The sequence below is a fragment of the Sphaerodactylus townsendi genome, linkage group LG05 (genome assembly GCF_021028975.2).
Source record: "Sphaerodactylus townsendi isolate TG3544 linkage group LG05, MPM_Stown_v2.3, whole genome shotgun sequence".
Taxonomy (NCBI): domain Eukaryota; kingdom Metazoa; phylum Chordata; class Lepidosauria; order Squamata; family Sphaerodactylidae; genus Sphaerodactylus; species Sphaerodactylus townsendi.
Window position 1 is genome coordinate 77,769,282 of NC_059429.1, and position 27,233 is coordinate 77,796,514.

The window sequence follows — 27,233 nt, forward strand, 5'->3', positions numbered from 1 at the left end:
TATATTAAAAGCCTTAGTCGGATGGATGGATGGATGGATGGATGGATGGATGGATGGATGGATGGATGGATGGATGGATGGATGGATGGATGGATGGATGGATGGATGGATGGATGGATGGATGGATGGATGGATGGATGGATGGATGGATGGATGGATGGATGGATGGATGGATGGATGGATGGATGGATGGATGGATGGATGGATGGATGGATGGAACCCAAAATGTAATCATTTCTAAGAAATGATGATCTTCCTCCTTTGATCCCATGCTGTATTTCTCAACTGCCACCCTATTGCTTTATTTGGTTTCCTGATGCTGCCGAACACTGGCCCTTTGCCTATTTCTTCCTCCACCCCTGAAAGGATCCTCACAGAAATTATGGGAGGATATGTGAGGCCTATAAAATTAAGGAGGAAAGTTTCAGTGGCAGGATTAGGAACCTGCTCTAGGCAACTGCTTTGCAAAATCACTTTAATCCTTGGATGGAGAATGGGGTATTTTTAGAAGGCCAACTCTGAGCAAAGGGGATTCCACACACTGTTGTTGCTCTCGTTCAAATCATGTGCCTGGTGGCAGGCCCTCTCTAAGAGGAGAATCAGAGGAGTAGGTAATCGTGCTAATTGTATGGTAACTAGAACGTAATGAGTTATAATTAAACTGTAGACAAATCAATAACCCAAAATGGTACATCCAAGAAAAGAAGTGGGTTATCCTTGTTCTTAGGAACAGATCCCAGAACAGGCCCAGAGCAGAACACGACGTTTTGTATCCCTGGCTTCCCAAACATGCTGTTCTTCATTCCTCACCTGGGAACCTCTAATCTTTACATCCTAGGTTATAAAGGGCTTTGCAAAAAATAAAGCGTTCCGTTGTTTTAGTGGACGGGACCTATTCCAGGATGCAAACAACCTGAGGCTCTGATCATCTCTCACATTGCCTTTCAATCAAAATGGTTCATAAATATTATCAACAAAGGTTCCTACCATACCCTCCAGGGCCAGGATACATTCTTCAGTGGATGAATGTGTCTGCATTGAACTTGCAAAGCCAGAGATTACAGGAACACTAAAAGATTTTGAGGAAAAAAAATCATAAATATTAAAATTCGCCATGGAAAAGATAATCAGAATGGATTAAAGCAGTATTACATTTTCCCATATGTCTTGAGTATCTAAAAATACAATATCCCTCCAACCTGAGTGTAATTTGAAGGGAGGAATATGGATGTTTGCACAACAATTGAGTAACAGTTTAGGACTGCCAACTCAAGGTTAGGAAATTCCTCAAGTTTTGGGGTGGACCAAGGTTTGGGGAAGGGAGGCACCTCAGTGAGATACAGTGCCAGGGTCCACCCTCTGAAGCAGCCATTTTCTCCAGAGGAACTCATCACTGCAGCGTGGAGATAAGTTGTGATTCCAGGAGATTTCCAGGCTGCACCTGGAGGTTGGCAACCATATTTTAAACTACACAATTATAGGCAGGGGGTGGAGGGCGGGCACTTATGAAGCCCTGCCCATGTCCATGGTGATGGCAGGCATGGGTGGGAGTTGAGGATCAGGATGGGATAGCCGACATGGGTGGGAGTGGGAGGGCTGCCATGGCGGCCCTGGGAAGTCCTGCTGCCTTGTTGCCTTTGAGTGCCCTTGACCCCACCCTTGTGTCATTGACATGGGTGGGGTCAGGGGCGCCCGGAGACGATGAGGCAGCAGGAAGTCCTGCTGCCTGGTTGTCTTCGAGTGTCCTTGACCCCGCCCATGTGTCATTGACATGAGCAGGGTCAAGGGGGTCTGGCTTTGTCTCCACACTACTGTCTTCCTGGTCACATGGGGGGCCAATTTTGCACACACACCCCCACGTGTCCAGAAGAGTGGCGCCCGGGAGCAAGGGCTACCCCTTGTCCCTAGGCAAATACGCCACTGCTTCCAACTCATGGTGACCCTATGAATCAATGTCCTCCAAAATGCCCTATCATTAACAGCCTTGCTCAGGTCTTGCAAACTGAGAGCCGTGACTTCCTTTATAGAGTCAATCCATCTCATTTTGGGTTGTCCATTTTTCTGCTGCCCCCAACCTTTCTAAGTATGATTGTTTTTTTTCCAGTGCCTCTTGTCTTCTCATTATGTGACCAAAGTACAATAGCCTCAGTTTAGTAATTTTAGCTTCTAAGGACAGTTCAGATTTGATTTGACCTAGAGAACCCATTTATTTGTGTGTGTGTGTGTGTGTTTGGTTGTCTATGGTATTGGTAACATTCTCTTCCATCACAACATTTCAAAGGAATCTATTTTCTTCCCATCAACTTTCTTCATTATCAAGCTTTCACACATATACATAGCAATAGGGAATACTATGGCATGAATTAACTTGATCTTGGGCCAGTGACACATCCTTAAACTTAAGAATCTTTTCTAGCTCCTTCATGGCTGCCCTTTCTAACTTCAGTCTCCTGATTTCTTGATAACAGTCTCCCTTTGGGTTGATGAAGGAGCCAAGGAATAGAAAGTCTTGAACAATTTCAATTTCCTCATTGTCCACCTTAGTTGAGTAATTCTCCAGTACAGTAGTGATTACTTTTGCCTTCTAGAAGTTCAGCTCAGTCCTGCTATGGCACTTTCTGCTTTAACTTTCACTAGTAATTGTTTCAACTCTTCACTATTTTCTGCCAGTAATGTAGTGCCCAGAGGCATATCTACAGAAAATGGTGCCCAGGGCAAGCCCTAACATTCACACACGCACGCACGCACACACACACAACACACACAACACAGGTCTTCTCCATCTTGGTAGACCAACTCTCCAGCAGCCAGATCTACCAGTTCTTCTTAACAGCAGGTAAACCAGCTCTCTGAGTGGCAGTGGGAGGTGGAAGCTGGTAAGGCACAGCTTGGATCATGAGGTGTGGTGGATTCCTGCCTTTCAAAGGGGTGGCCAGGGTGCCCCCAGGCAAGTGACAGCCAGGGCACACACACTGGCTTGCTCCACCTTAGATATGTTATTGGTAGTATCATGGACACATGTCAAATTGTTCATGTTCCTACCCTCAATTTTCACTCCACTTTCATTTAAATCTAATCCAGCCTTCCTCATATGACCTACATACAGACTGAGGAGGTAGGGTGATAAGATGCATTCAAGTCTGCCACTTTTGCCAGTTGGAAACCATTCTGTTTCTCCATATTCTGTTTAGCAGTAGCTTCTTGCCCAAAGTACAGGTTGCACATAAAAACCATCAGATTCTGTGGCACACCCATTTCCTTTAAAACTAGCCATAGTTTTTCATGATCCACACAGTCAAAAGCTTTGCTGTAATCTTTAAAACACAAGCTGATTTTCTTCTGAAATTCTCTCACATGTTCCAATAAACAATATGATCTCTAGTGTCTCTTCCTTTTCTGAATCCAGCTTGAATATCCCTATGAATTATAAGCAGCAGTTCAATTTCCTGAGCTCCCATGTGCTTGTGATACAAAGCAAGTGTTCTATTATATTAATTAGGCCAATCTCCTGACTGCTCATCTCAATTCCATTAGCACAAAGGTTATTTGAGATAGTTGGACTTGGGGTCTCATATGAATAAATGAACACCTCACAGAACACTTAATACACTAAAAAACATTATTTTGTTTCTTTTGATCACAGTGCAAAATAAATAGCCGCGGAAAGATAATTAAGAGCTGAATTAATATTACTGAGGTGAGGAATGTCCTTGTATGGAAAAGATCACATGGTTTGAGAAGTTTGCTGATATCTGCTTTTCCTTTCAAACAAAGTCACCATAAATGGAAAGCAGCTATACTGAGAGTTGAGAGGCAATCTATGGAAATAATAACACCATGCAGATGTTACAGCAGCACCCTACATGTAATGATGCTATCTGTCAGGTGTTTCATCTGCCCATGCAGTGTTTTTGTTTTAAGTTTGGTTTTTGGATATTTTATTAAAATAGCTAGGTAAATTAAGTCAGGATAAAACTTGCTCTCTTTGTACAACAGTCACCCTCTACACCCCAGAAATCCTGTGTATGGCCAAACTTTCTAGAGTTCACCACCTCAGCCTGGCCTCTCCAATGACCAGAGAAAAACTGGTTCTGATTTTGTCCATTGTCCAGGTATTTTCAAAATTACACATTGGTCATCTTAGCTAGATTAAATGTGGAAGAGAAAATTGTGAAGAACCACGCTGATTTACACGGACAGGTTTTCTGTTGGTAATTGATGTAGTACTTGCCTTTTCCTTTCATGCACAGATTGCTGGTATGTATCCAATAGTGTTTACATACAAATTGTTCCTGTTTTACTATCCAGATGGTATCTTACTTGGAAAATGAATTTCACAGCTTTGTGAATGTAAATGGTTTTTTTTTTAATTCTGAGCACTTTGGGAGTGGCTTGGTGAGATACACATTGTGATGTTAAAAAGGGACAGTGACACCTCAATCTGAAAATGTATCTAAATATGAAGCAAAAAAATTGGGGTTAAACAACAGCAACAACAAAAACCCTAATAAACCTTTAGTTCATGTATTTAGTATCCTCCTTGAAATCTCTTTGATTAAGTATAACAATTAGAATATGAGGTTATCCTTAAATAATCAGGAAAAGGCCTGGGTATTTTTCTACACACTTGAAAGAAGGCAGGTTTGTGTCCCTCAACCTGCCTTTCTCCTTCATCGTGCAATTCTAAGGATCAATTTACACTGATTTCTGCTATAGCCAGAAACAAGGAGCAGCATTTGACATGCTTTACACAAACACTTAGACATTTTCAGCCAGTAGAATATTTAGAGCACAAATGGTTAATCTGTAGCTCCACATGACTGGCTGAGAGAACTGCATAGCATTCTATAGCCAGATGACAGGGAGTTCTGATGGGAGAACTGAAGTGAGAGTGAGAGTGAGTGGTTGTTCTGTGGTAGCTCCATTCTCTGGAAACTGTCAGTTCAAAATGAGCTGTGCTACACTAGGCCAGGAAGGACAGACTTAAGGTTAGGGAATCTGTGCCAAAGTCCTGGAATTGACCATAATACAGTAACACTGAGTAATCACACTTGTGACTTGGTAGTTTTCCCTGAGGAATCCCACTCAGATATGGAGCAGGGAAGCTCCTGAAAGGGAAGTGTTTATATAGAGAGAGGATTGGAGCTTCCTGAGGGAGAACAGCCATCCTTCTGAGAAGTACCATGTGAAAGAGACACTCTAGTGGAGAGATGGTCTTAGAGTTAATGTTTAAGGAACTGTGTGAGTTATACTTACCTGAGGGTAGAAATTGAGGTTTTAAAACAAAGGGCTAGAAAGCTAAACTGAACGCTGTAACATCTATATGAGAGTATCTAAATTTTTTTGTTTAGAGTTGAAGTGACCTGTATGAAACTTGCATCAACTGGGAAAAATTACTGAAACAACTTGTAAATAGTATCCTCTCAGAAACCAGCTCTTATATAGAAACCAAATAAAATAGCTTTATAGGAAAGGGAATTATATATTTCCTGTAAATGAAATATTTTAACTTCATGGTTCAACATTACAAGCCTCTGGTGCCAGTTTATTATTTCTTAACAGAAAGAAAACAGGTTATTTTGGTGTTCCTCCAGAGCAGCTTCTATGCCTAACAGAAAAGTGCCCCAGATGAGCAGCCAAAGAATATTTTGACAGTTTAATAGAATAATAAATGTGGGAAACCTTAAAGAATATTACAAACTCTCAAACACCCTCTCCATTTTACTAAAATCTGTTCTTGCAGAGGGAAAGAGAAAAAAAAGAAAGCTATTCAGTCAGAACTGCACTGTCCATTAGAGTTCTCTCTATTATTTTGGAGGGAAAACTCCCTGAAGGCACTGGACAGTGGATAGGCACTTGAGGGCACCCCCTTTCATATGTGGGTGTATGTGATAACATGTACATATTACCCTATCAAAATAAGGCTTTGATGGGGGAAAGAGGGGGAAGCTGCACCAAGCATTCACTGGCCACACTTTGTTTCTTGAACTGAGCCCACTATGAGCAATGTAAAATGTTGTTTATTTATATCTAGTTTCCAAGGCAGCTTCCAGTATGTTGTGCATATGTTAACAAATTCTGAAACTTAGACCTTTGGGTCTAAAGCAAGGGTCCCCAATCCTTTTAGCCTGCAGAAACCTTTGGAATTCTGACGCAGAGTGATGGTGTAACCACAAAATTATTGCCGCAGGAGGGGAAGCCAACCACAAAATATCTGAGTGTGAGGTTACACATAATTCTGATACTAGTTCTTTAACATTTCAGGCAAAAGATCTGTTTAACATGACTTAAAATTAACAGATTGCTTAAAAACAGTGGGGTGTTATGTGGTTTCTGGGCGGTATAGCCGTGTTCTAGTAGCATTTTCACCTAACGTTTTGTCTGTATTTGTGGCTGGCATCTTCAGAGGATTAAAAACAGTTTCTTTCTGCTTAAAAACAGTTTCTTGCGAACACACAAAATAAGGATACACACTAAGCTAAGTAAGAAGCTCTCATCTGGCAATATCTGTCTTCATTTTATAGGTATCAAATGCACTTGTGCAAAAGGGGAAAAAATTTTATTCTAGTTATTCCTTAACATGAGGCTTTCTCTTGTGATTCCAAACACTTTTAACCTGCATTATTACTTAGCAATGACAGCTGCTTGCATATGTGTACAGTGAGAGAGAGATTTTAGCCGGATTTTGATAGGAACATAACTTATTTTTGAAAAGTGAACAAAATTTGATGCAGTGATGCTACCAACTTTCACCTGAACTATGAAAAGGCATTCAATTGAGTGAACTCTGATGACTTCAGTAGAAATTCAAGTTAGCTGTGCAGCCCAATTGTGTTTAGTCAGAATCTAGACTGTACTTTTGGAATATCACTTGTTTTTTTGCACAGGTAAAGAGTTTTACATAAAGCCACTGTCTGCATTATACCATAAACATAAAAAACTTAAAGAGACCCACCCACTTTCTTAAAATACTTTTGGGCGCCAAGAAAGGTGCCAGCAGATACCAATTTGGGGTCCCCTGATCTAAAGAAACTCTCATATTGTTTATGAAATAGGTGCCAGATATTTTATCTCTTTACAAAATATTTTCACTCCTGTTTTGGTAGACTTTAAGTGACCACACTGTATGTGAGAGGTTTCAATAGTTCATGACTACTCAACTGATTGTAGGAAACTGCACATTTTTTTCTTTCTATATATATTCTAGGAAGCTTTATAAGGAAAATGGAAGTAAAAAAGAAAAGTCTGCAGATGTGGTCCAAAAAGTACTCACTTTGGATCATGGTCATAGAACAGTGATGGCGAACCTTTTCAAGACCGAGTGCCCAAATTGCAACCCAAAACCCACTTATTTATCGGGAAGGTCACCAGAGTACCAGAAAACCAGAAAAATAATTATTAAATCCTGCCACAAGCTTTAACAAGACCTCACCCAAGAGATGTCACATCAACACAGAGATCAGAAATCTCCTGATCCTTCTAGAGCAGCAACAAGTAGAAGTTTGCTGGAAGGAGTGAGGGAGGTTTTTTATGAGAAAAGCTTTATTCAGGCTGGCAGTGAATCTGAGGCTCTGTCAGATCACCCTTCATTATAGAGAAGGAAAGTGCCTGAGTTTTCCATTCTCAAAAATACTATCAAAATGCTAGGCTTTTCTCATTTACTTAACCCGGTATAGGCACTACTTTCAGATACCTCTCCCTAGTAAATGACTGGCCTGATTTTGTCCTCATTTTTGTCCTTTGGCACTGCCTTATTAAATTTTTTAGTATGTGGCCAGATTTCCCATTTGTCAGGGTTCAGCTCCCTCTTCAAAGTCTCTGGATGATAATTAAAAGCCATGTAATACTTTTTATGAAGACTAATCAAAAGAACACAACATTGTACAAGCTTTTGAGTTCTTTATTGATTTCATTGAATAAAGCATCCTAGAAACATCCTACAGGCAGGATTTCTGACAGGGTGGAACTGGGGGTACAAAATTCCAGGGGCTCAAGTTAGCATGGAGTCACATTGCATTCAGCAAATGCATTTCAGTTAATTTTATTTTTTGCACAATTGTGCAGTGCAGCCACTAGGGGCACAGGAGATGCAGAACAAGTGGGCAAACTGTTCGTGGTGGTGCTGTTTGCTGCCATTTTTAGCAACAACTTTTAAAGAAAACTCTCAATAACTGCAAACTTTTTAAATTACAAAGCTGAAAGAAACATTCACCTAGCATTGTATTGTATTGTATTGTATTGTATTATTTGATTTGTATACCGCCCTCCCCCGAAGGGCTCAGGGCGGTGAACAACAACAGCATAATAGCAAACATCAGTAATCATAACATCAAGCAACAAAACATCAATAAACAGAGAATCAATAAACACAACATTATAAACATAGAATTATAAACAACAAGAACATCAATAATCATAACATCATAAGCTATAAGGCAACAATAATCATAGCAGCATATATAATCAAGAGAGACAGACATAACAAGCATAGATGGTGACTTTCCCATTCTGTAGCCTAATGTATATACCCCATCTTTCTGCCCTCATAGGGTAGGGTATTTCACACTATAACAAGTTTTGGGTTGCCAATCTCCAGGTTTGGGCTGCAGGTTCCCCAGAATTACAATTGATGGCCATAAATTGTAGCCCATGAACATATGGAGTGCCACAGGTTCGCCACCCCTGTCCTAGGGAAAAGTAAATCCTCAGATTAGGGTTTCTTTCTATCTACCTGAAACAAAGCTGTGAGCTGAAGATACTGGAACAAATGTAAGTTCACCAAACAACCTTTATTTCTCTCCCCCCCCCCCCCCCCATTACCATCTAGCTATTCTGTCTTTTTCTTCCTTCCACCCTTCCTAGCCTCACTGCTTTTCATCCCTACCCTGGCTGGGGAGTTAAAATATATGTTACAGTAGAACATTATAGCCCCAAGGACCACACAACAGCCTGGTGTGATTAGCTGGCCAGACAAAATAGCTCAGATCTGCTCTGGGTTGGATGCCAGTGTAGATGCATGTCTAAATGATGTGCCTTTGCCATCTGTCTAATTTATATGGATAATTTTCAGCTTATGGATCCTGAGAATGAGAATAAGATCTTTGGACAGATGAGCCCACCACTGGTGTTCTTGACCGTTGCCCTTCCTGGCTGTTAAAAGCTACCAGAGGACAGGCTGCATGGATAAGGGGGCATGTAAAAGCTTCTTTGAGAGCAGGAGTTGTACCATCCATGCTCAAGGAGGCAATGATTAGGCCTGTTTTTAGGGGGGGTGGAAGTCCCTGAACTCCACTCTGTTAAAAAAATTGCCTTGACCTCTATCAGGGCTTAGATGGGGAATGTGACCCTGCTAGTTCTGCTGGATCTCTCAGAATCCTTTAAGACCATAGTTGTCTCCTGAGTTGCCTCTCAGCACTAGGACTAAGGGGCACTGTGTCTGTCCCTGGGACAATCAGATTTAACCTCAGTGATTTATGCATTAGTTACATTTAACCTGCACTATTTCAATGCACTCTACTTGGGGCTACCTTTGAAGAGTGTTCGGGAGCTGTAGCTATTGAAGAATGCTGCAGCTACACCACTGTTCGGGGCCAGCTATTGGGAGCATATTTTGATACTACAGCAATTATCAATCCACTTCCCAGCAAAATTCAAGTTGTTTGTTGGTTTTGCTCTTTAAAGCCCAATGTGGCTTGGAACCGGGATATCTGCTCCCATATGTTCCTGCCTGGGAATTGATTGCAGTCACCCACTTTTTTTATCTAGGCATTAAATCTCACACTGGGGGATGGATGCATCTCTGGTGCACATGCATAGATATGTGTACATATGAACACTAAGGCAATATGTAGTACGTGGTCTGCCATTTCAAACATTGCTACTGAGGCATATTTACAACCCATTGTACCCACTCTTTGACTAAAAGCACAAACACTTTCTGGCTTTTCAAATAAGAGGAAAACAGCTACTAAAGAGCATGTGAACACTGCATATAGAAGGTAGAGCATGACCTCCGCAATGTGTAAGCAAGGGGAGCTCTGGCCACGATCCTTGATAAGAGAGAATTGGAATGTCATTTGCATGTCTCTGTTTTTTCTTCTTTTGTGAAATAGTAGAGGGGACATCTTCATATTACTTCCTGGGTGGAAACAGTAGCAAGGGAACATAAATAGCAGATTCCAATTCCATGGGTATTTCAATTATGTCATCTTCAATTATGTCATCTTCATACCAATTCCATGGGTATTTCAATTATGTCACCTGCTGGGGATACTTACTGATCAGTTTTCTGCACTGCAGCTGCCAAAAAGAGGCCTAACATAGACATTTGCTCCTGAACTTATTCACAAACTTTCTTCCCCACCAGCTATTAGCCTTCCTTAATAAGCCTCCAGGGGAGGAGTAGAACAAGAGTTTCTTCTGGTAGGATTCTGAATATTGTCAATATTAGGATTCCTTGCTGTGTATGTGGGTCAGGAAGGCTGTTTCAATTCATTCTCATGTTACATAACCATCTTCTCCATACTGCATAGTCTCCGCCATTTGAGTTCAATGTTCTTGCTTGCCAGTCACTAATCTCTGCCATCTTGGGCCTTTATAATTGGATTTCCCAGGTCACATGGTAAGATAAAAAGAGCTCAGTCCATTGTAACAAAATTGGGTTATCCATGAAGAATTAAAGGGGAAAGGGGAGGAACAGCAAGGAGCAAGGTGAAAGGCTTTCTACCTTCTTAGCACTCTTGGACTGGCAGGCTTTCTGCGTAGAGCTCAAGGGAAGTCAGCTCTGCAGAGCACCTTCTTGATGACACGAGGCAATTTGGCATAGAGGTATTATTTTAGTCTTGCTCTGCCTTTCCACCCAAGAAAGGGTGAGTCAGTCAATTTGAAGAGCTGGAAGAAACAAACGAAGAGGCTAAAGGAGCCAGAGAAACCGGAGGAGGAGGAGGAGAAGAAGAACAAATAGAAGAGGAAATGGGGAGTGGAGCAAGTGCTGAGGATAAGAGGTCCAAGGAATTGGAAAAGAAGCTCCAAGAAGATGCAGACCAGGAGGCAAAGACAGTTAAGCTGCTACTGCTAGGTAGGTATGATTCAAAGGGCTAGTTACTGTTAGAGAAATCCCTTTGGCTCTTGCAAGGGGAGGGAACTGCAAAAGGGTTCGCCATTAATGAGCAAAATGAGTGGGCTTGCATTCATGTGTTCAAGACATGCACAACCCATAAAAAGTCCTAAAGAGATACCCTAGATATTCTTTATCAGCAACAATGGATGGGATGGGATTTTAATCTCAGTAGCGTATCAGCGGTAAGAAAAGAAAAGCCACACAACTGTGAGGAGCCTTCAGTTCTGATTTGTCCATGAAACACACAGATTGAATGAGTCTATGTATTTGATACATTGTTTTCCAAGGCAACTGTGGCCTAGGATCAGTAGACAAGAAATGGCAGTTGATATTTCTGCCAAACAACAGACCATTGTAGATGGAGAAAAAAAATTCAAAAGTAGAAATGAAGCAGATTGAGCAAGGTTTTTTTTTATCATCCTACGTAGGCTTGACCAATAACATAAAAAAAACCCATTTGCTAAGGCCTCTCTTCCTAAGTAGCACCAGATGGTTTTTCATTAGCTTGATGACTTCCTAAGTCAGCCGATTAGCAAGGACACCAATCTTTCAGCTCACTGGGTGTAACAAAAGGTCACAAACACCCTCTTCTGCAAAAGCAATCTGGGGCATTGTGATTGTCAAAAGAGATTAAGCAATTCCATGAAGGGATGATGCCTGAAGGAGAACGAAGGGTGTAGCTCACCTACAAAACTCTCTCTTCAGCACTAAACATTTCAAATCATGAGCAAAGGAAGTGGATTTATTGGGCTGACCTCTTGGTGGGAAAGGACGTTATCTTGAGATGGCTGCTTCTTCTTCTGTCACATAAGAAAACAGATGGATCTGCCAAATTGATCTGTTATTTAAGAAATAACCTGATTTTGTTTACAAGTCTATATGGACCATTGGAGCACTCGGGAGACTGCGGCTGTCATGAAAGAGGGAATTGATATTTATATGAGTGAAGTAATCCTTCCAGTTCATTGAGCCTGTCTGGTATTCAAGAAGGGAAGGACATTAACTGTGATCTTGTCTTACCCCCCTGTATGGGCTTCAGAATGTTCTGTGTAGCAAAAAATGACCATTGATGTTGTATAGGAGGTTGTTGTATTTGCTAGAATGATATTCTGGGTTTTTATGTCTGCTCTTTTAGTTGCTAACAACTAGAACGTGAGAAGAGCACTGGAAGACGTGATGGTGAAGGGCTCTATCACATTTTGATTCCACTCTTCGGGGAGTGTACATGGTTGTTATCTCCTCTACTTTATCTTCCCAACTAGGAATGGCAAATCAGTAAAACCAAATCAAACGCTCTAAAATGCCATATTGACTTGTTTCTGTTTTTTTACCCTGAAAAAAAACCCGCCAGAACCTAATTAGACTGGTGTCAAAAAAGTCAAAGAGGTTTCAGCTTTCCTCCTGCCTGCAGAGTTGGGAATTCCAGATCCTGCAGACAGCCCTCTCCCTCTACCTTTCAAAGCCAATTCCAGCTTTGCAAGTGGGGAAGCAGAAAGCTGGGTTGCCTACAGAGATAGAGCCCCAATCTCTGCAAACAACCCTCCCTCCCGGTTTGCAAAGCCATTTCCTGGCTTTGCAAACAGGGAGGTGGCCAACAAGGCTGCCAGCTCAGACTCCTCCCAATCTCCACAGGCACCCCACTCCCCGTGGCCCCACACTGCATTCAGCTGTGCAGGCCATGTACTTTTGGAGTTTGGCTTTAAAACCCCCAAAATTATTGGAAAAGCTGCAATGGCTTTTTTGATAATTTTCAGGTCTTTTAAAACTGAACCTGAAAAATAACAAAAAAAAAGGTGATAACCCCTGTTCAGAACTATACTGTGAGGCAAATTGGACTGAGTATGAACAATTTCTCCAAGGTCAGCCAGTGAGCTTCATGGCAGAGTGGATATTTGAACCTGGATCTCTCAAATATTAGTCTGACGCTCTAACCATTAAACCAACTAGGTTAGTGTGCTGATGTTCTTTTTCTACTTTTGCAAATAGGTCATGATGCTCTGCTGCTTTTCTGGCTATTGGCCTTCCATATACGAACTAGGATGTGTAGCAGTTTATCAGCATGCATTATCCTGTGTGTCTAATCCCAGCACATATTAAATAATGTATACGATAATAAAGAGTGGCCTCAATTTCCTTAAACTAATCTAGAAAATTAATTAGTGAGGACAACGCTTCCCAGAAGTTCGTACAAGAAGATAGGTAGAACAAAAGGTATTTGACACACAAGATTTTCTTCAAGGCAAGTGGCAGAAAGTTTTCCAGGTCACTGTAGACAGTATTCAGCATTCCGGTGGAGACTTTCCTGTAATGGATTAATTTAGGTGTCAGTGGGCCTTAGGATTCATAAGCTAATGGTAATGCATATTTCATTTTACTTACACTAGGAAAGGATGTTGCTGCTACTTCCCTTTAATTCAATAGCACTAAGGTTGAGGAATTGGAAACCACAGTGAGTTAGAGAGCTGTGACAGGCCTTCTTGGGCATGGAAACACTTTCTTACGCCATTACTTCCTCTCACAGAAGGAGCTTATAGAGATAACGCTTCCCCAATGACTAGAGACATGTGTAGTTCAGATAGCCTGTGGTGCCTCTGCAGTCATACAGCAAGTAGCATGTACTCGCCTACCTCTGTGCAACATGTCAAGGGTTCATTGAGGTAACAGCAGGGAGGTTGGGATCAGGGTGCTAAAGCCCTAACTCTAAGCAGCTTCCTGTTTTGGGATAAGCAGCTTTAGCTGATGAGATGAAGAAACATACCATGGCCGCTGAAGAAGACTGAAGGGCAAGGAAAGAAGAAAGCAGAGTTAAGAAAGGCCGAGAGCTTTGTGGAAACCAATTTAACGTACCTAGAATGAGAATATTTGTTGCTTTACTGTCAAATAAGGAAGGAATCAGTGTAGTTATAGTGTGAATCTGGCAGTTTTGAGAATATTGTTGTATTTAAACAGGCTTTTTTTTAAGAGAGAGGAAAAATTCAATATTGCCACAACACTTGAGGGCCCACATTGGTCCCAAATTGCATTGGCTGTATTGGTTCTCATTAACACTAGAGGTACACAAAAAGGTATGGTTGAATTATGCTGAGAAAAAATTACCACTTGCTCTTTATATAGTTAAAAACTAGCCTGGACAGTTCTTATAATGGACTGATTTTTTTCCTGTCCTATTGTGTTTCTGTGGGATGGTTTTGGGGAATGATTGTTGTGGATGAATGAAACTCTCTAATTCAAAGATATGATCCATACCAGTTGCTAAAAGAAATGGGATTCCTGGGTAGACCATCTATATTTGAGTCCAGTAGCTCCTTAGAGACACACATGGGTTTTGGGGTATAAGCTTTCAAGAATCAAAGCTCCCTTCATCAGATACAACTATGGCCCCTTCTGTATATGCAGAATAATGCACTTTCAATCCACTTTCAATGCACTTTGAAGCCGGATTCTACTGTGCGGAATAGCAAAATCCACTTTCAAACAGTTGTGAAAGTGGATTGAATGTGAATTATTTTGCAGAAGGGGCCACTGAGTCTCAAAAACTTATACCCCAAAAGCCTTGAATCTCAGAAGCTTTGACCCTGAAAATCATGCTTGTCTCTAACAAGCTACAGAAACAATTCTGGAAGTGATACCCTAGATACAAAAGATTATGTTGGACATTGCCCCAGTTATTCATAGACACACACACACACACACTATGACTCTTTTTAACTTTCAAAGAAGATCACAAAGATATCTGGCCATGGTCTGCTAGCATTAAATCTCCATCACTCTTCATGTAATAGAATGGCTGAAAAAGCCCTATTCCTATTTGCTAAAATAAAAATAACGTGGGGGCAGTAAAGGTGATGTATACTTTAATCCTGGAGAGGAGTATATTCAGTTTTAAATTTTTAAAAAATGTACAGAAGAATGGAAGGAGTAGCCATGTTCACAATTTGTAAGGGATACTTGAGCATTCCCCCTCTTAACTGTTTCAGCAGGAAAGCACTGGTCCTGTAAGACTGCTAATAACATAAATATAAATTTAAAATAGTAAACTGTTACAAACTTGAGGACGGGAGAAGTGGGTGCTGAAAAGTGTCGGCATTTAGGCATGAGATAGGTTTCAAATATCTCTGGTTTCATGTAGAGTATAAAATCTTAAGCAGCAACAGTCTTAAACTGAGCTACTTTTCAGAAGAAGTTTGATTAGACTTCAAAGTTGGCCTTTAAACCCCTCTGTGAATCTTGGCCTCTCCCCAAACCTGAAGTGGTACCCACAGGGTAGTCATGATGCTTGTCACTGCTGATGACACCACAGGCACTGTCCACTAGGTGCTCATGTCTGTCCTGTAATCACAGTTCACTTAATGCTCTCAAGTGCAACTGATTTTCTGTCTTTACCTACTTCTGGGGTAAGAAGGGAAGCAAGAAGATGTAGACATGAGGGGTAAACAATAACCTAAGGGAGGTCGTGTGGAACTAGCCAGGCCCTTTTCTCTATTTTAAAAACATCAACAAACGCAGCAAAGTGTGGGCTCTAATAACACCAAGAACATCAAATCCATATCACTTTGAACTCTTGTCCCCTAAATACCTGATACACAATACCGAGAGAAAGGATCAGTGTAGGAGGAACTTGAGGAGCTTCGGAAATAAAACACCCAAGTAGTAAAACAAACAAGGATAGATACAGAAGGGTTTGTCATATGGAAGAGACTGTGTGGCTGCATGCTAAGCCCAGCATGGTGAGGCACAACACTCTCATCTGCCCTGGATCTAGTTCTATTTCCATGGCAACATCCTTAGAAACTGCTTTGCTTCTTTTTTCACTGCATGTCCTAGTGACTTCCAAAGCAATTCCTGTTCTTCTTTCTTGTTGGGAATGGCATGGCCCATGTTCTCTTTAATGCCAACAGCAAAGCCATGTAAAGAAGTTATGCTTACAAATGTGGTGGCAGCAGCTGCAGCAGCAGCCATAACAGTAGTAATAGTTACTTTTAAAAAAACCTCTCAACTCTCTATGCTAACTTGCTGGGTGACACTTCCCTGTTTTAGTGCTTTGCTTTTTGTTTGTTTGCTCAACTTGTGCTTTCCCCCCTTCATTTAATTTTTTAAAAACGTTTTGAATTACATGTGCCAACTTATGAGCTTTCAGCTAAAGGCAAGGGATGTGCTTTAAATAAATAAATAAATGTCTTTCTAATGCGCTCCTTGCCCTGACCTGGATGGGCCAGGCTAGCCTGATCTTGTTGGATCTCAGAAGCTAAGCAGGTTTGGTCTCAGCTCATACTTGGATGGGAGACCACCAAGGAATACCAGGATTGCTATGCAGAGGAAGGCAATGGCAAACCACCTCTGATTGTCTCTTGCTTTGAAAACCCTACTGGGTTGCCATAAATCATCTGTGACTTGGCAGTACTTTACACACACAATGTGCCCCTCAGGATGTTCACATACCACTGAGCCTTCCAGCAATAACTAAAATGTATTTAACGTTGAACTGTCATCAGGGTTGTCTCAGTATGGAGACTATGGCTCTGTTTTATAGAGAACAGACACGTTTCTGGCATCTTCTAGGTCCTGATTTCACTCTCCATTTGGGGGGTAAATGGATTTGACATCTGAAGGAAGGAGTGGCTGTAAAGCAAGGTTCTCAACCTATGGGTCGCGACCCCTTTGGGGGTTGAATGACCCTTTCACAGGGGTCGCCTAAGACTCTCTGCATCAGTGTTCTCCATCTGTAAAATGGATAAATGTTAGGGTTGGGGGTCACCACAACATGATTAAAGGGTCGCGGCATTAGGAAGGTTGAGAACCACTGCTGTACAGTTACCATGCAGTCATAGTCCCAGGTGAGCACCAATGGTAGTAATTCTGGATGAAAAGTCTGTTGCAGCAAAAAGAAACAGGATTGCAGCGGCACCTTAAAACCTAAACAAGTTTTTATTTTAGAATAAACTATTGTGAGCAGCATCAGACAAATTCTAGTTGAGACTAAATGCTTGTTAGCTGCCAGTCTCCAGGTGGTCTATAGAACAGTCATCTTGCAACAGATGGCTCACAGTATAGTTACTGTATTGTCATTTGGCTGTACAGGAGGTGAGAGATAAATGTATTGACAAAAGACACTCTAAACTGAAGTCATATAAAGATCACATTTATTTTGAATTTTGTTTAAAACTGTTGTTGTACAGAGTAATATTTATTTTGGAGTTTATAAATGAATCGAAGTGCATTTGTGAGAAAAATACAGTAACTATATACTGTGAGCCGTTCAGTGCAAGGTGGCTGTATTGCAGAATTGGGTTGCGCACACACACACACACTCTTTTCTTTCTCTTGTATCATGGTGGATTCTGCCTCCAGGTGGTGGCTGGAGATGACTCATAATTGCAACTCATCTCCAACTAAGGTTGCCTGGAGATTGGGAGGTGGAGCTTGAGAAGAGTAGGGTTTGTGGATGGGAAGGACTTCAATGGGGTATAATGCCCTACAGTCTTCCTTCCAAATCATTCATGTTCTCCATCTGATCTCTGTTGCCTGGAAATCAATTGTAATCCCAGGAGATCACCAGCCACCAGCTGGAGGTTGGCAACCCTCTCTCCAGCCAACAGAGATCAGTTCTCCTGCAGAAAATGACTACTTTGACGGATGGACTTGGCTGCATTCTACCCTGCTGATGTCCTTCCTTTCTCCAAAGTCCACCCTTCCCAGGTTCCACCCCCAAAATTTCCAGGTGTTTCTCAACCCAGAGCTGGTCACCCTACTTTGACCAAAGTCCAGGCTAATCAGAAGATGGTCAGAGAGAATCTGGATTACATTTGGGCTTAGAAAAATGTGGGCCAAGTTCTTATGTTTTAAAAAGTTTGTAGGCCTCATGGTTAAAAAATCACAGGGAGATGTGGGACTTCCTAAGTATAAAAAGCAGTGGATTCCTCCTACTCTTTGTTCTGGCCAGACAGGAACATTTAGTTCAATGGCCATTAAAGGAGTGTTTATTGTAGGGAGGCCTGTGAAACCGTGAGCCTGACTTGCATTAGAGGATTATTCACCCACTGCACTTTTTGTGGGTGTGGGTTACAGTCCTGACCCAACTTCTTGCTCTTCTGGCTGAAGCTCTTCTGGCTTATGCATAGTTTTTAAAAAGAGGTAAATAGCTGCTTTGCTTTTCACTGTTTCAACTAGGTTGCCAACCTTCAGGGGTGGGCTGGAAATTTTGTAGAATGGCAGCTGATTACCACAGTACAGAGATACGTTTCCCTGGAGAGAATAAGGGCTTTGGAGAGAGGGCTCTATAGCACTATACCTCAAGGGAGTATCACCCTCCCCAGACTCCACACACAAATCTCCAGGGGTTTCTCAATCCAGAGTTAACAACCCTAATTTCAATATATATGCACTATAAATCTTCAAATTCTGGCCTGGTCTGGACAATGAATGCAGTGTAGCAGAATTAGGTAGAAGAATGGATGACCCTTTAGGGTGCAGGTAAGTGATGCCATTTTCAGTGCTCCTTCATAGAAAATAATCCCACACAAGTTAAAGGGTATAATGCTACAGTGATACTTTTCTGCTTATGAGATCTTTTCCCCTCCTACATGGCAGCATTAAAAATGTAATCTAATACCTGTGATCTGAAGTGCTATACACAGTTATGTGTAGACTTGGCCTGACATGTGAAGCAGCCCTTAAGAGGAATGATGTGGAGAGGAAGATAATTAAATGACAGCAATGCATATCGTCATAATAGCATGTTTTGCAGCAACCTCCAATACCAACAGACTCACTGTAAATAAAGTCACATAGACTTGGACAGGTTTGATTTGAGTCAGGTTCTTAACAGCTTTTCCCTGGAAATCATTTTAGTGGGGGGATATAGCTTTGGAAAATGCAAACACAAATAATGACAAACAGTACTGCTGAACATGGGCTCTCATCACTAAGCAAACCTTCACCCTCACCATTGTCTGGGACTGGGCTTGCAGGCCGTTTGAGCCCAAGAACTGTCCCATAGCTATACTTAGAACCTAGGAAAGTCGTCCCCCCCCCCCACCCAACAAAGATAGAATGCTATGGAGGATTGCAAGGTGTTTCTGTGTCTCCTCCCCCAGAGCCAGGAGCTCCACAACCTTTGGACCCTTACCTTGGCAAAACTACTCTCCTATTCATCACCATATCCTTTTTCCGCCGCATCTTGGCCTCTATCTTCTCATCCCATTCCTTGCTTTTGGTGACTTGGATCTGTCCAAAAATGTCCATGTATGGATGGATTTCCCACTGCAGAACTTCCTTGCTCCTGCTGCAAATACAAAATGTGCCTGAAATGCTGCTTTGCTCCTGGGGGATGGGAACACTCAGCACGAACTGGGAAAAACTGCTTCCCTTTGTGCACACAGAAAAGTTAGGTGGGATCCCATCCAATAATTCTGGATTATCAAATGAAAAATCTGAGTTACAGGAACAATATTACACCCTTCAGTTTTCAGAAGGCCCGTTGTATATGACATAACCAGAGGATATTAATTTATTCTAGTAACCTTTGCAGTCCCCAAAGCTCCTGCAACATAGTTTTAATTTCAAGTAATAGTCATCAAAGGAGCTGAAAGAACAGCTGCTTGCTGAAGCAGTTAACTGCCCATGATAATGGTTTACTTTCTTAAGCACTGTAATATCAGAAGAGGCGGCTTATGTAAGATAACTGCTCCTCCTCTAAACGAAATTCCAAGTTTACACTATGCCTATGAGTAAGTCACTCACAACTGAGTGATAAAATGCCTAAAAAGTGCTGTGAAGTTGATAATCAGAAGGAATTCCATATGCAAAATAAATATAATAATCTAGAAGAAAATTTCCTTGTCTATTGGTTAGAAAACAGTCAGTGACACTCTCCTTCTTTCAATATTCTGGCATAAACCAATTTTCTTTTATTCCTTCCAGGTGCTGGTGAGTCCGGCAAGAGCACAATTGTCAAACAGATGAAGTGAGTACCATCTTGCAGAAAAGAGACCCAGAACCCAGAAAATCAGCCGTGTTCTTTAGCATTTTCTTTCTTGGGGCCTGCCCTACATCCGCCCAGTGCAGCATTTCAGTGTTGCTGGCAACAGGATGTGGACCAAGGCAAATAACTTAAACAGATTACAGAAGGTTTAAAACACAAATATAAATAGCACTTAGTTAAACCAAGCTAGGAAAACAAGGAGCACCTGCTTGCTTCCATAAACTGCTTCTGGACAGGATGAGAACAATTTATTTTCTATACTACAGAGTAGGCATTGACTGAACAACAGTAATTCCTCAGCATATGATTGAAATAACTCCCAGAATAAATCTGTACATCTAGAGTGCTGACCATTTGCAGAACAGTGTCTTTCTAAGCCATAGTCTCTTGTGAAATACATGCATCATCAATTGATGAAAGCATGATAAAGATGAAGACAGTACAATTATTGCACCCTTGGTGCCATTTTCTCTGGAATGCTTGCAACTATTGCTGGGTCTTCCTATGGTAACTCAATTAGATTGAAAACACCAAATGATCAGCAGAAAAATGCAAGCTCTTCAGGGAGACGAGCACTTCATGTTCTTTCACGAACAATTCTATAACAAACACCCCATATCTTAAGTTTTAACAGATTCCCAAATATCGAGTGACTAATCAGTTTTGAGACTTGTAAGTCTAATTGTTTTTCAGTCGTGATAATTTCAATGACCTGCAGCAGATTGTTAGGAAGAAGCAAGCTATTTGCCTCTACAAATTCGCCCCAAGCAGTGCTGAGAATAAATTGGGTGGAGAAAACATGAAAAAGGTATCCTGGCGAGAAAATCATCATTCTGGAATGACAATGTAGACCAGCTAAACAGTTTAGAGGTTTTTTGAGAGACAGTCATTTTCTGCAACAATAAGGAAGAGCTAAAAATTCATTCCTAACTGCGTCTTGATGATAACGCTTTGTTCTGTTTGGCATAGGCCCTTAATTGTGATATTTATCCTATGGTATTACATTCTCTCATTGCACAACAGGATTATCCATCAAGATGGTTACACAAAAGAAGAATGTCTGGAGTTCAAATCTGTCATCTATGGCAACATACTACAGTCCATCCTGGCCATCGTCAGAGCCATGATCACTTTGGGGATAGATTATGGTGAATCAGGCCGAGCCGTGAGTGTTACCATTCACAACCACTACACGTTTTCCTTAGTCCAACTGGGGTACCTACAAGTGAAACATTTGTCACTCTGTAAGCAGTTTGATTCTTCTGCAGAGATAACAAAAAATGTCCATGTCCTGATCAGACCTTGCAATCCATAGCTGATTTGATGTTATTAAAGTTTCCTTCTTCAAATTCATATTCAATATGTTTGCAATATTTGCAATATATTTCATATTCATGAAAAGTGCAAACCTCTCATAGGGCTAGAATGTTATTGCCACCAGACAACCCCCAAGTATTATGCCCAAGGAATATTTCCAGAAACTAATAGATAACTGGAATGATGAAATACCATGGTTCAGGAAAGCAGTGACTGCAGTGGATTACACTGAGCGCTCTCCTTAAATCGCTAGCCTGTTTAAAAACAAAGATGGTTCCAGGTTCCCTCAACTAAAGCAGCTATTATACATCGCCACCTAGTGGTAGAAGAAAGCCTTTTGCCCGCATGAATTCTCAGGAGCTCTTGAGACAAGATCTGGAGGGGCATCTAGGCTCCATAGCTGACAAAATTAGTAGTGGGAACTTAGTACATCCATGTAAGAAAACACAGTGCAGTACTAGTGTAAAGGTGCCAAGCTATCAGTAAACTGTGTTTTGGGATACAGATATGGTAGAAAGATGTGGTTGATCATGCTACGATTGTGCCACAATGGAAGCACACAAAGGTGTGTCCATTTCAGTAGAAATGTAATATGGCAAGAGTTTCTAGATTCAGACCATTCCTAATAGATGATTACCTGCATCTGCCCTCAATATACTGTAGAAGATGTCACAGCTTCAGCCGGAAAATCAATGGAATTCCCCCATGTCCATTTCAGAGGCAATTTACTGCAACTTGGCCTACTGCCCTTTGCCCAACAATTGTTCCTGCTTTTAACTTAACACAGCTCATCCTTATGATTTTTTAGATATATGATTTTCCTTATGTGTCTTTTTCTATGTGCATGGTTTTGCTCCGTTTGCCATGCAATCCTAAGAGCACTTTTCTGGGAGTAAGCCCCAGTGAATAGACCTAAGTAAACCTCTTTAGGGTTTCTCTCCGTTTTCTGGTTTCCCTTCCGTAAACAGTGTCCTCTGAATGTTTGGAACACCATTTTTGAAAAACAGAACTAGTTCTGTCTTTTCTGGCACAAGAAGTACTTCTTTCTGGCACAAGAAGTAATCACAGAGGAGGTTCGGTCCTTGAATCCCATTCCTCCAGTGCCCAAGGTAATATGGCTGTCTTCCATTCTCTGTTTCTTCACAGGATGATGGACGACTGCTGTTCAACTTGGCTGACTCCATTGAAGAAGGAACCATGCCCCCAGAGCTAGTTGAATGTGTAAAGCGGCTCTGGAAAGATTCGGGTGTTCAGGCCTGCTTTGACCGGGCAGCGGAGTACCAGCTCAATGACTCTGCCTCATAGTAAGTCTGCTCCCCTGATGCTGTTTTGGAAAAAAATCAATATGGGAGTGGAGGAAGTCAACAGTGCAAGACGAGCCGCTTTAGGGAGTGTGACCGTGAGGTTCTAGAGTGGCTGTCAGTTTGGTTCCTTTCAGACTTCTCCATCTTTGGATGCACTGGCAGCCCCTGGAAGGGCACATGACTCAAGACTATTTTCTCCCATCCTGCTCTCCCAGGCTGTGGCCACCTTTTCACAGGTCCAAAGCAGTGTGAGCTACATCTGACTGGTTGATCAGGAAGATCTAAACTATTGGTCCTGTTCACATGGTTCAATATTGTGGGATTACACCACTGAGAAGCAGCATCCATGTGTGTGAGGGAGAGGGGATCTCCTCCCTATACTACATATTTCATATGCCACAGCCTTATACCAAGTCAGATAGCTGATCCATCTAGCTCAATATTGTTTATTGTAACTAGCAGTGACTCTGAGGACCTGAGACGGAGAATGGCCTTTCCCAGTATGTACTGTATGACACCTTTCAGCTGGAGGAGATACTAAGGACTGGATTTGGAACCTTCTGTACTCTGTCACTGATGCTAAATACTTTGATTGAGGTGCAAAGAATGGGTGGTTGTGTTAGTAGTTCTAATATATGCAGACGCTTCAGTGCTACTGTATGAGTACTACCATTGTGTTGCCATACCTCAAATCTCCTTGTAGTGCAGATACATTTGTGGTCCAATGAAAGAAGTTGACTGGGCCAGCAGATTTGCAGAAGTGTGGACTTAGCCCAAAACATTCATAATTACATAATCTGTATGCTGAATTATTACAAAGGCCTGCAGAGAAGTGCTCAAAGTCTTTCAACTGTTGCACAGGACTCCTTTAGGTTAGGAAATGCTGAAGTCTGGATGTCTTTCCAGAGCAACTTCTGAAGTTGTATCTTTTCACTGTTAGCAGGAGTGCTGTTTTAGTCTCAGTTTCAATGGGTATCTTGCATACCTTTTAAATCTTTGCTACCCTCATATAGGTGGCTAGGAAGTGAACTTAACATACCCTGGTAAAACTCCTAGTTTTCAGAGCTCTAGGCAAGAGAACGTAGGGGGTGGATTAACACTTTTGACTAGGTACAGAACAGAGCCTCCTATGTCACTGAACACTTTTGAATGACTTCACAGACCAGAGAACACATTGTCCTTCAGTGAATTTTAAATAAGGAAAAGAGCAAGGCTGAAGCATCTTGTTAAATGATAACATAGCGAGAATGCTAAATTAAAACAGGATCCATAACGAATAGTTAATCTACTGGGACTCACAGATCCTGACTACATTCAGTACATAATGCGCTTGGTCTTAGGATATAAACAAGAGGCCTTCTGCATGTTTTAAACCCTCCCAGGTCATGCTGTTTTATTTCTTGCACATACATCGTTCCCTCATCAGCCAAATTTGATATAATCTGTTCTGTGAGCTTCTATGTCACAAGGTCAAAATCCAACAACATTGCAGAGGAGTAACTTCAACTTATAACACCAAACCTTTTCATGTCACCTTAAGGACAAAGACATTTATTATGGCACTAGCTTTCATAAGCCAGAAATTTTAAGTTAGAAGCTGATAATGCATTGCTTTAAAAAGGAAATTTAGAACCCTCATCTTCAATTCTGATTCAAAAGGGCAACTAAGGCCTAGCTGGTGTATCCTGGCAACTGGCCAACAGTATATTGCAAGCTATACTTCAGGGGCATACCACCCACGGGGACAGGGGGGTCAACTGACCCCAGGTGCAATGGTGGGGGGCATAAAATCACACCTACCCGCCCTCCTCCCCCACATCGACCCAGCACAGAAGAGCTGGTTCGGTGCAGGGGAGACACCTAAAGACAGGTGCCCATCTGAGCCACCTCCTTCCCTCCCCAGACCTTCAGGGGTGGGGCTCGGGGGCAGGGGAGGCCCAGACGGGCACCACGGCAGCAGGTTGCCTCCCTCACCACACCCCATGGTGCCCTACCCCCAGCCTCCCTGCAGGCTGACTTCTGCCCTCCCCAGGGCCTGCGGGAGCCAGCCTACAGGAAGGCGGGGGGGGGGTGCCTCGGAGGCAGCTTGGATGAGTGCCACGGCAATAGGTCGACCCAGGAGCCAGCCTGCCACTGCAGTGCCCACCCGAGCCGCTCCAAAGCCCTGCCCCCGAGTGCAAGGGGGCGAGGGGCTCCCAAAGGAGATGTTGTCCCTGGGCACCATTTCCCCCCGATACACCTCTGCTACACTGTCATCATACTAATACTCCACTGGTGTAATTGCTGCGTCATGTGAAATTAGGCAGCCATTAAGGATCTGTCATGAGCAAAGTTACCATTCTTTCCAGCCCTAGGCACACTTCCAATGCTGGCATAATGCTATGTCTCTGAAAACCCAATCACAACTCAAAAAGATCCCATTGTGGCCTATGCAAGGAAACACACACGCACGCACACCAGTGCAGCATAAGATACCAACTAAGTCCACAGCCAATTTCAATCCTTCAAAGCAATGAATCACGGCGCTCATAAGTACTTTATAAAGCCCTGCTCAGCCCCCCACAGCTCAGAGTTTAGAGTGTGTTACATGGGGCTATATCACTCTATCTCATGGTGTGCACACTTAGATCACTGATTGAGAGTCTTTGGTGGCACAGAAGAGGCACTTCACGCAACAAAGGCACACTCAGCCCGAACAGCCAATGGACAGAATGAATGTTGTTGTATTTGCCTAACAGTGCTCTGATCAGAATTCTTACAGGTACTCCAGCTCAAGATACAGACACCAAAGGGGAAACCCTGCTCCCCACCATGGGTGTGCATGTGTGAGGATAATGCACCAATACACACAGGTAAGCAAGGAGGAGCCCCTGCCTCAAACTAGAACTTCTGCAACCATTTTCCCCTCCCCCCACTCCATATCTACACTGTATAACAAGTCTGAGTCCTGCAACTATGGGTAACAGTAACTATGTTGAGGGGTGTGTGTGTGTGCTGATGTGCTGGTACTCCAGTACTATGCTGCCAGCATGTTGCCATGGTAGGGTCCCCCTTGTCCCTACAAGTGGAGGCTGGCAACTACCAGTCATTGTGCTCTAACCTGAGTTACTGCTGACCAAGTACCTATGATGCCAATTGTATTACAGGTTCAGAGTTCTATGGAGCACCTTCAGCAGACGGGGCAGACCCAGTTCCACTGCAGTTCCAAGGAATGGGTATGTGTTGGCTCAGTGTACCTCACCAGGGACAACCCACTATGTGGCTACCCACTGCAATGTAGGGAGGGGGAACCTGTGGAAATGCTAAAGCACCCCATGTAGATTGTTGGAGCACTTCCTGTTTCTGTGGAACATTTCTCATTTCTCTCCTTCTGTCTCATTGGATCCTATGCAGGGAGCCACCACACAGGGCCTAGAGCCCAGGAAAGACTGTATTCCCAGCATGATGTCAACCTCTGCCACGGCAGCAGCTTTACTGAGAGCTACAGCGATGGCATTTGACTGCTCTGGTGTTGGTTGCCGACTCTCTTGGCTGCAGCTTAGCTCCTGCTTGACTGGCAGTTTTCCCACTGATGGACATATAGTGATCGACACAGTTCTATCTGTGATTCTGTGTTCTGTCAATGAAACTTGCAAAGGCACCAAAGCCTTTGCTACGAGGAGCGAGATGGCAGCCCCAATCCCCTAACTTGTTTCCATGTTCCTCATGTTGTTTAATAAATGCATAAACTGCTCTTCAGCTGTGTCTTTGTTTAATTCGGTTTCGATAGATTCCCACCCCTGCGCATTCCCACCCCCTGCTCAATCAAACTTCATGCCGGGAGGGGGCCAGAGGGTGATCCAAGCAGCATAAGTAGATATGCTGTTGCAAGAGTGAGGAAAAGGGTCTTCCGGCTGCACGCTGCACGTAGCTCTGCTAGTATTTGATAAGCTATAAAAAGGAGCGGGGGTGGACCAAGCGCAATGGTTACTGGAGCAAAGGGGAAGCAGGCAATGACAACTGAGCACAAGAGGGAGATGGTACCCAGGGAACTGGTGGTCAAAAATGATGGAAATGGGGAGCAGCCAATCAGCATGAGCTCCAACTTCCCCAAATATGTTTGATCGGACCAAACCTCACATGTGATCAGGAATCCAGCTGGGGACTTTTGCAGGGCTGTCCTCATGTGGGAACAGAACTGAGGGCCTTGAGTATGCTATACCTGTGCTTTTCCACTGCACCAGGTCCATCTCTGCAATCTTCTCTCGCCTTGCTTCACTTGAATTGTGTTGATGGCAGAGATGCCCGATTCCTTATACTGTGTCTCATTGTTTCCATGTGCCTGGTTGGTGTACTGCTCCTAAGTGTAGGAGATGCAAGTTTCAGCCATGCATCTCCTTCCTGCTGCTAGCAAAAAGTGAACTTTACCTTTTAGTCAGCATCTCCCTCACCAGGAATCAAAACCACAACTATTTGCCACATGGGTGCCTTTTCCCAGTAAGTGGCTGGATGGAGGTAGAGGTGATGGAATGGC

General features: G+C 42.5%; 1 protein-coding gene across 2 annotated transcripts in view; it reads left to right on the forward strand.

Annotated features, from left to right (window-relative positions):
* Positions 1-27,233, forward strand: part of GNAT2 (G protein subunit alpha transducin 2) — a 50,929-nt gene that overhangs the window by 14,328 nt on the left and 9,368 nt on the right. Inside the window, exons 1-4 of one of the 2 annotated variants that reach the window (XM_048496134.1) lie at positions 10,676-11,077; positions 20,039-20,081; positions 21,123-21,264; positions 22,563-22,720. In XM_048496134.1, the coding sequence (XP_048352091.1) occupies positions 10,972-11,077; positions 20,039-20,081; positions 21,123-21,264; positions 22,563-22,720 (449 nt within the window). In that variant the 5' untranslated portion in view covers positions 10,676-10,971. Of the gene's footprint in view, positions 1-10,675; positions 11,078-20,038; positions 20,082-21,122; positions 21,265-22,562; positions 22,721-27,233 lie in introns of those variants that run through there. The other variant, XM_048496135.1, reaches the window with a different exon arrangement.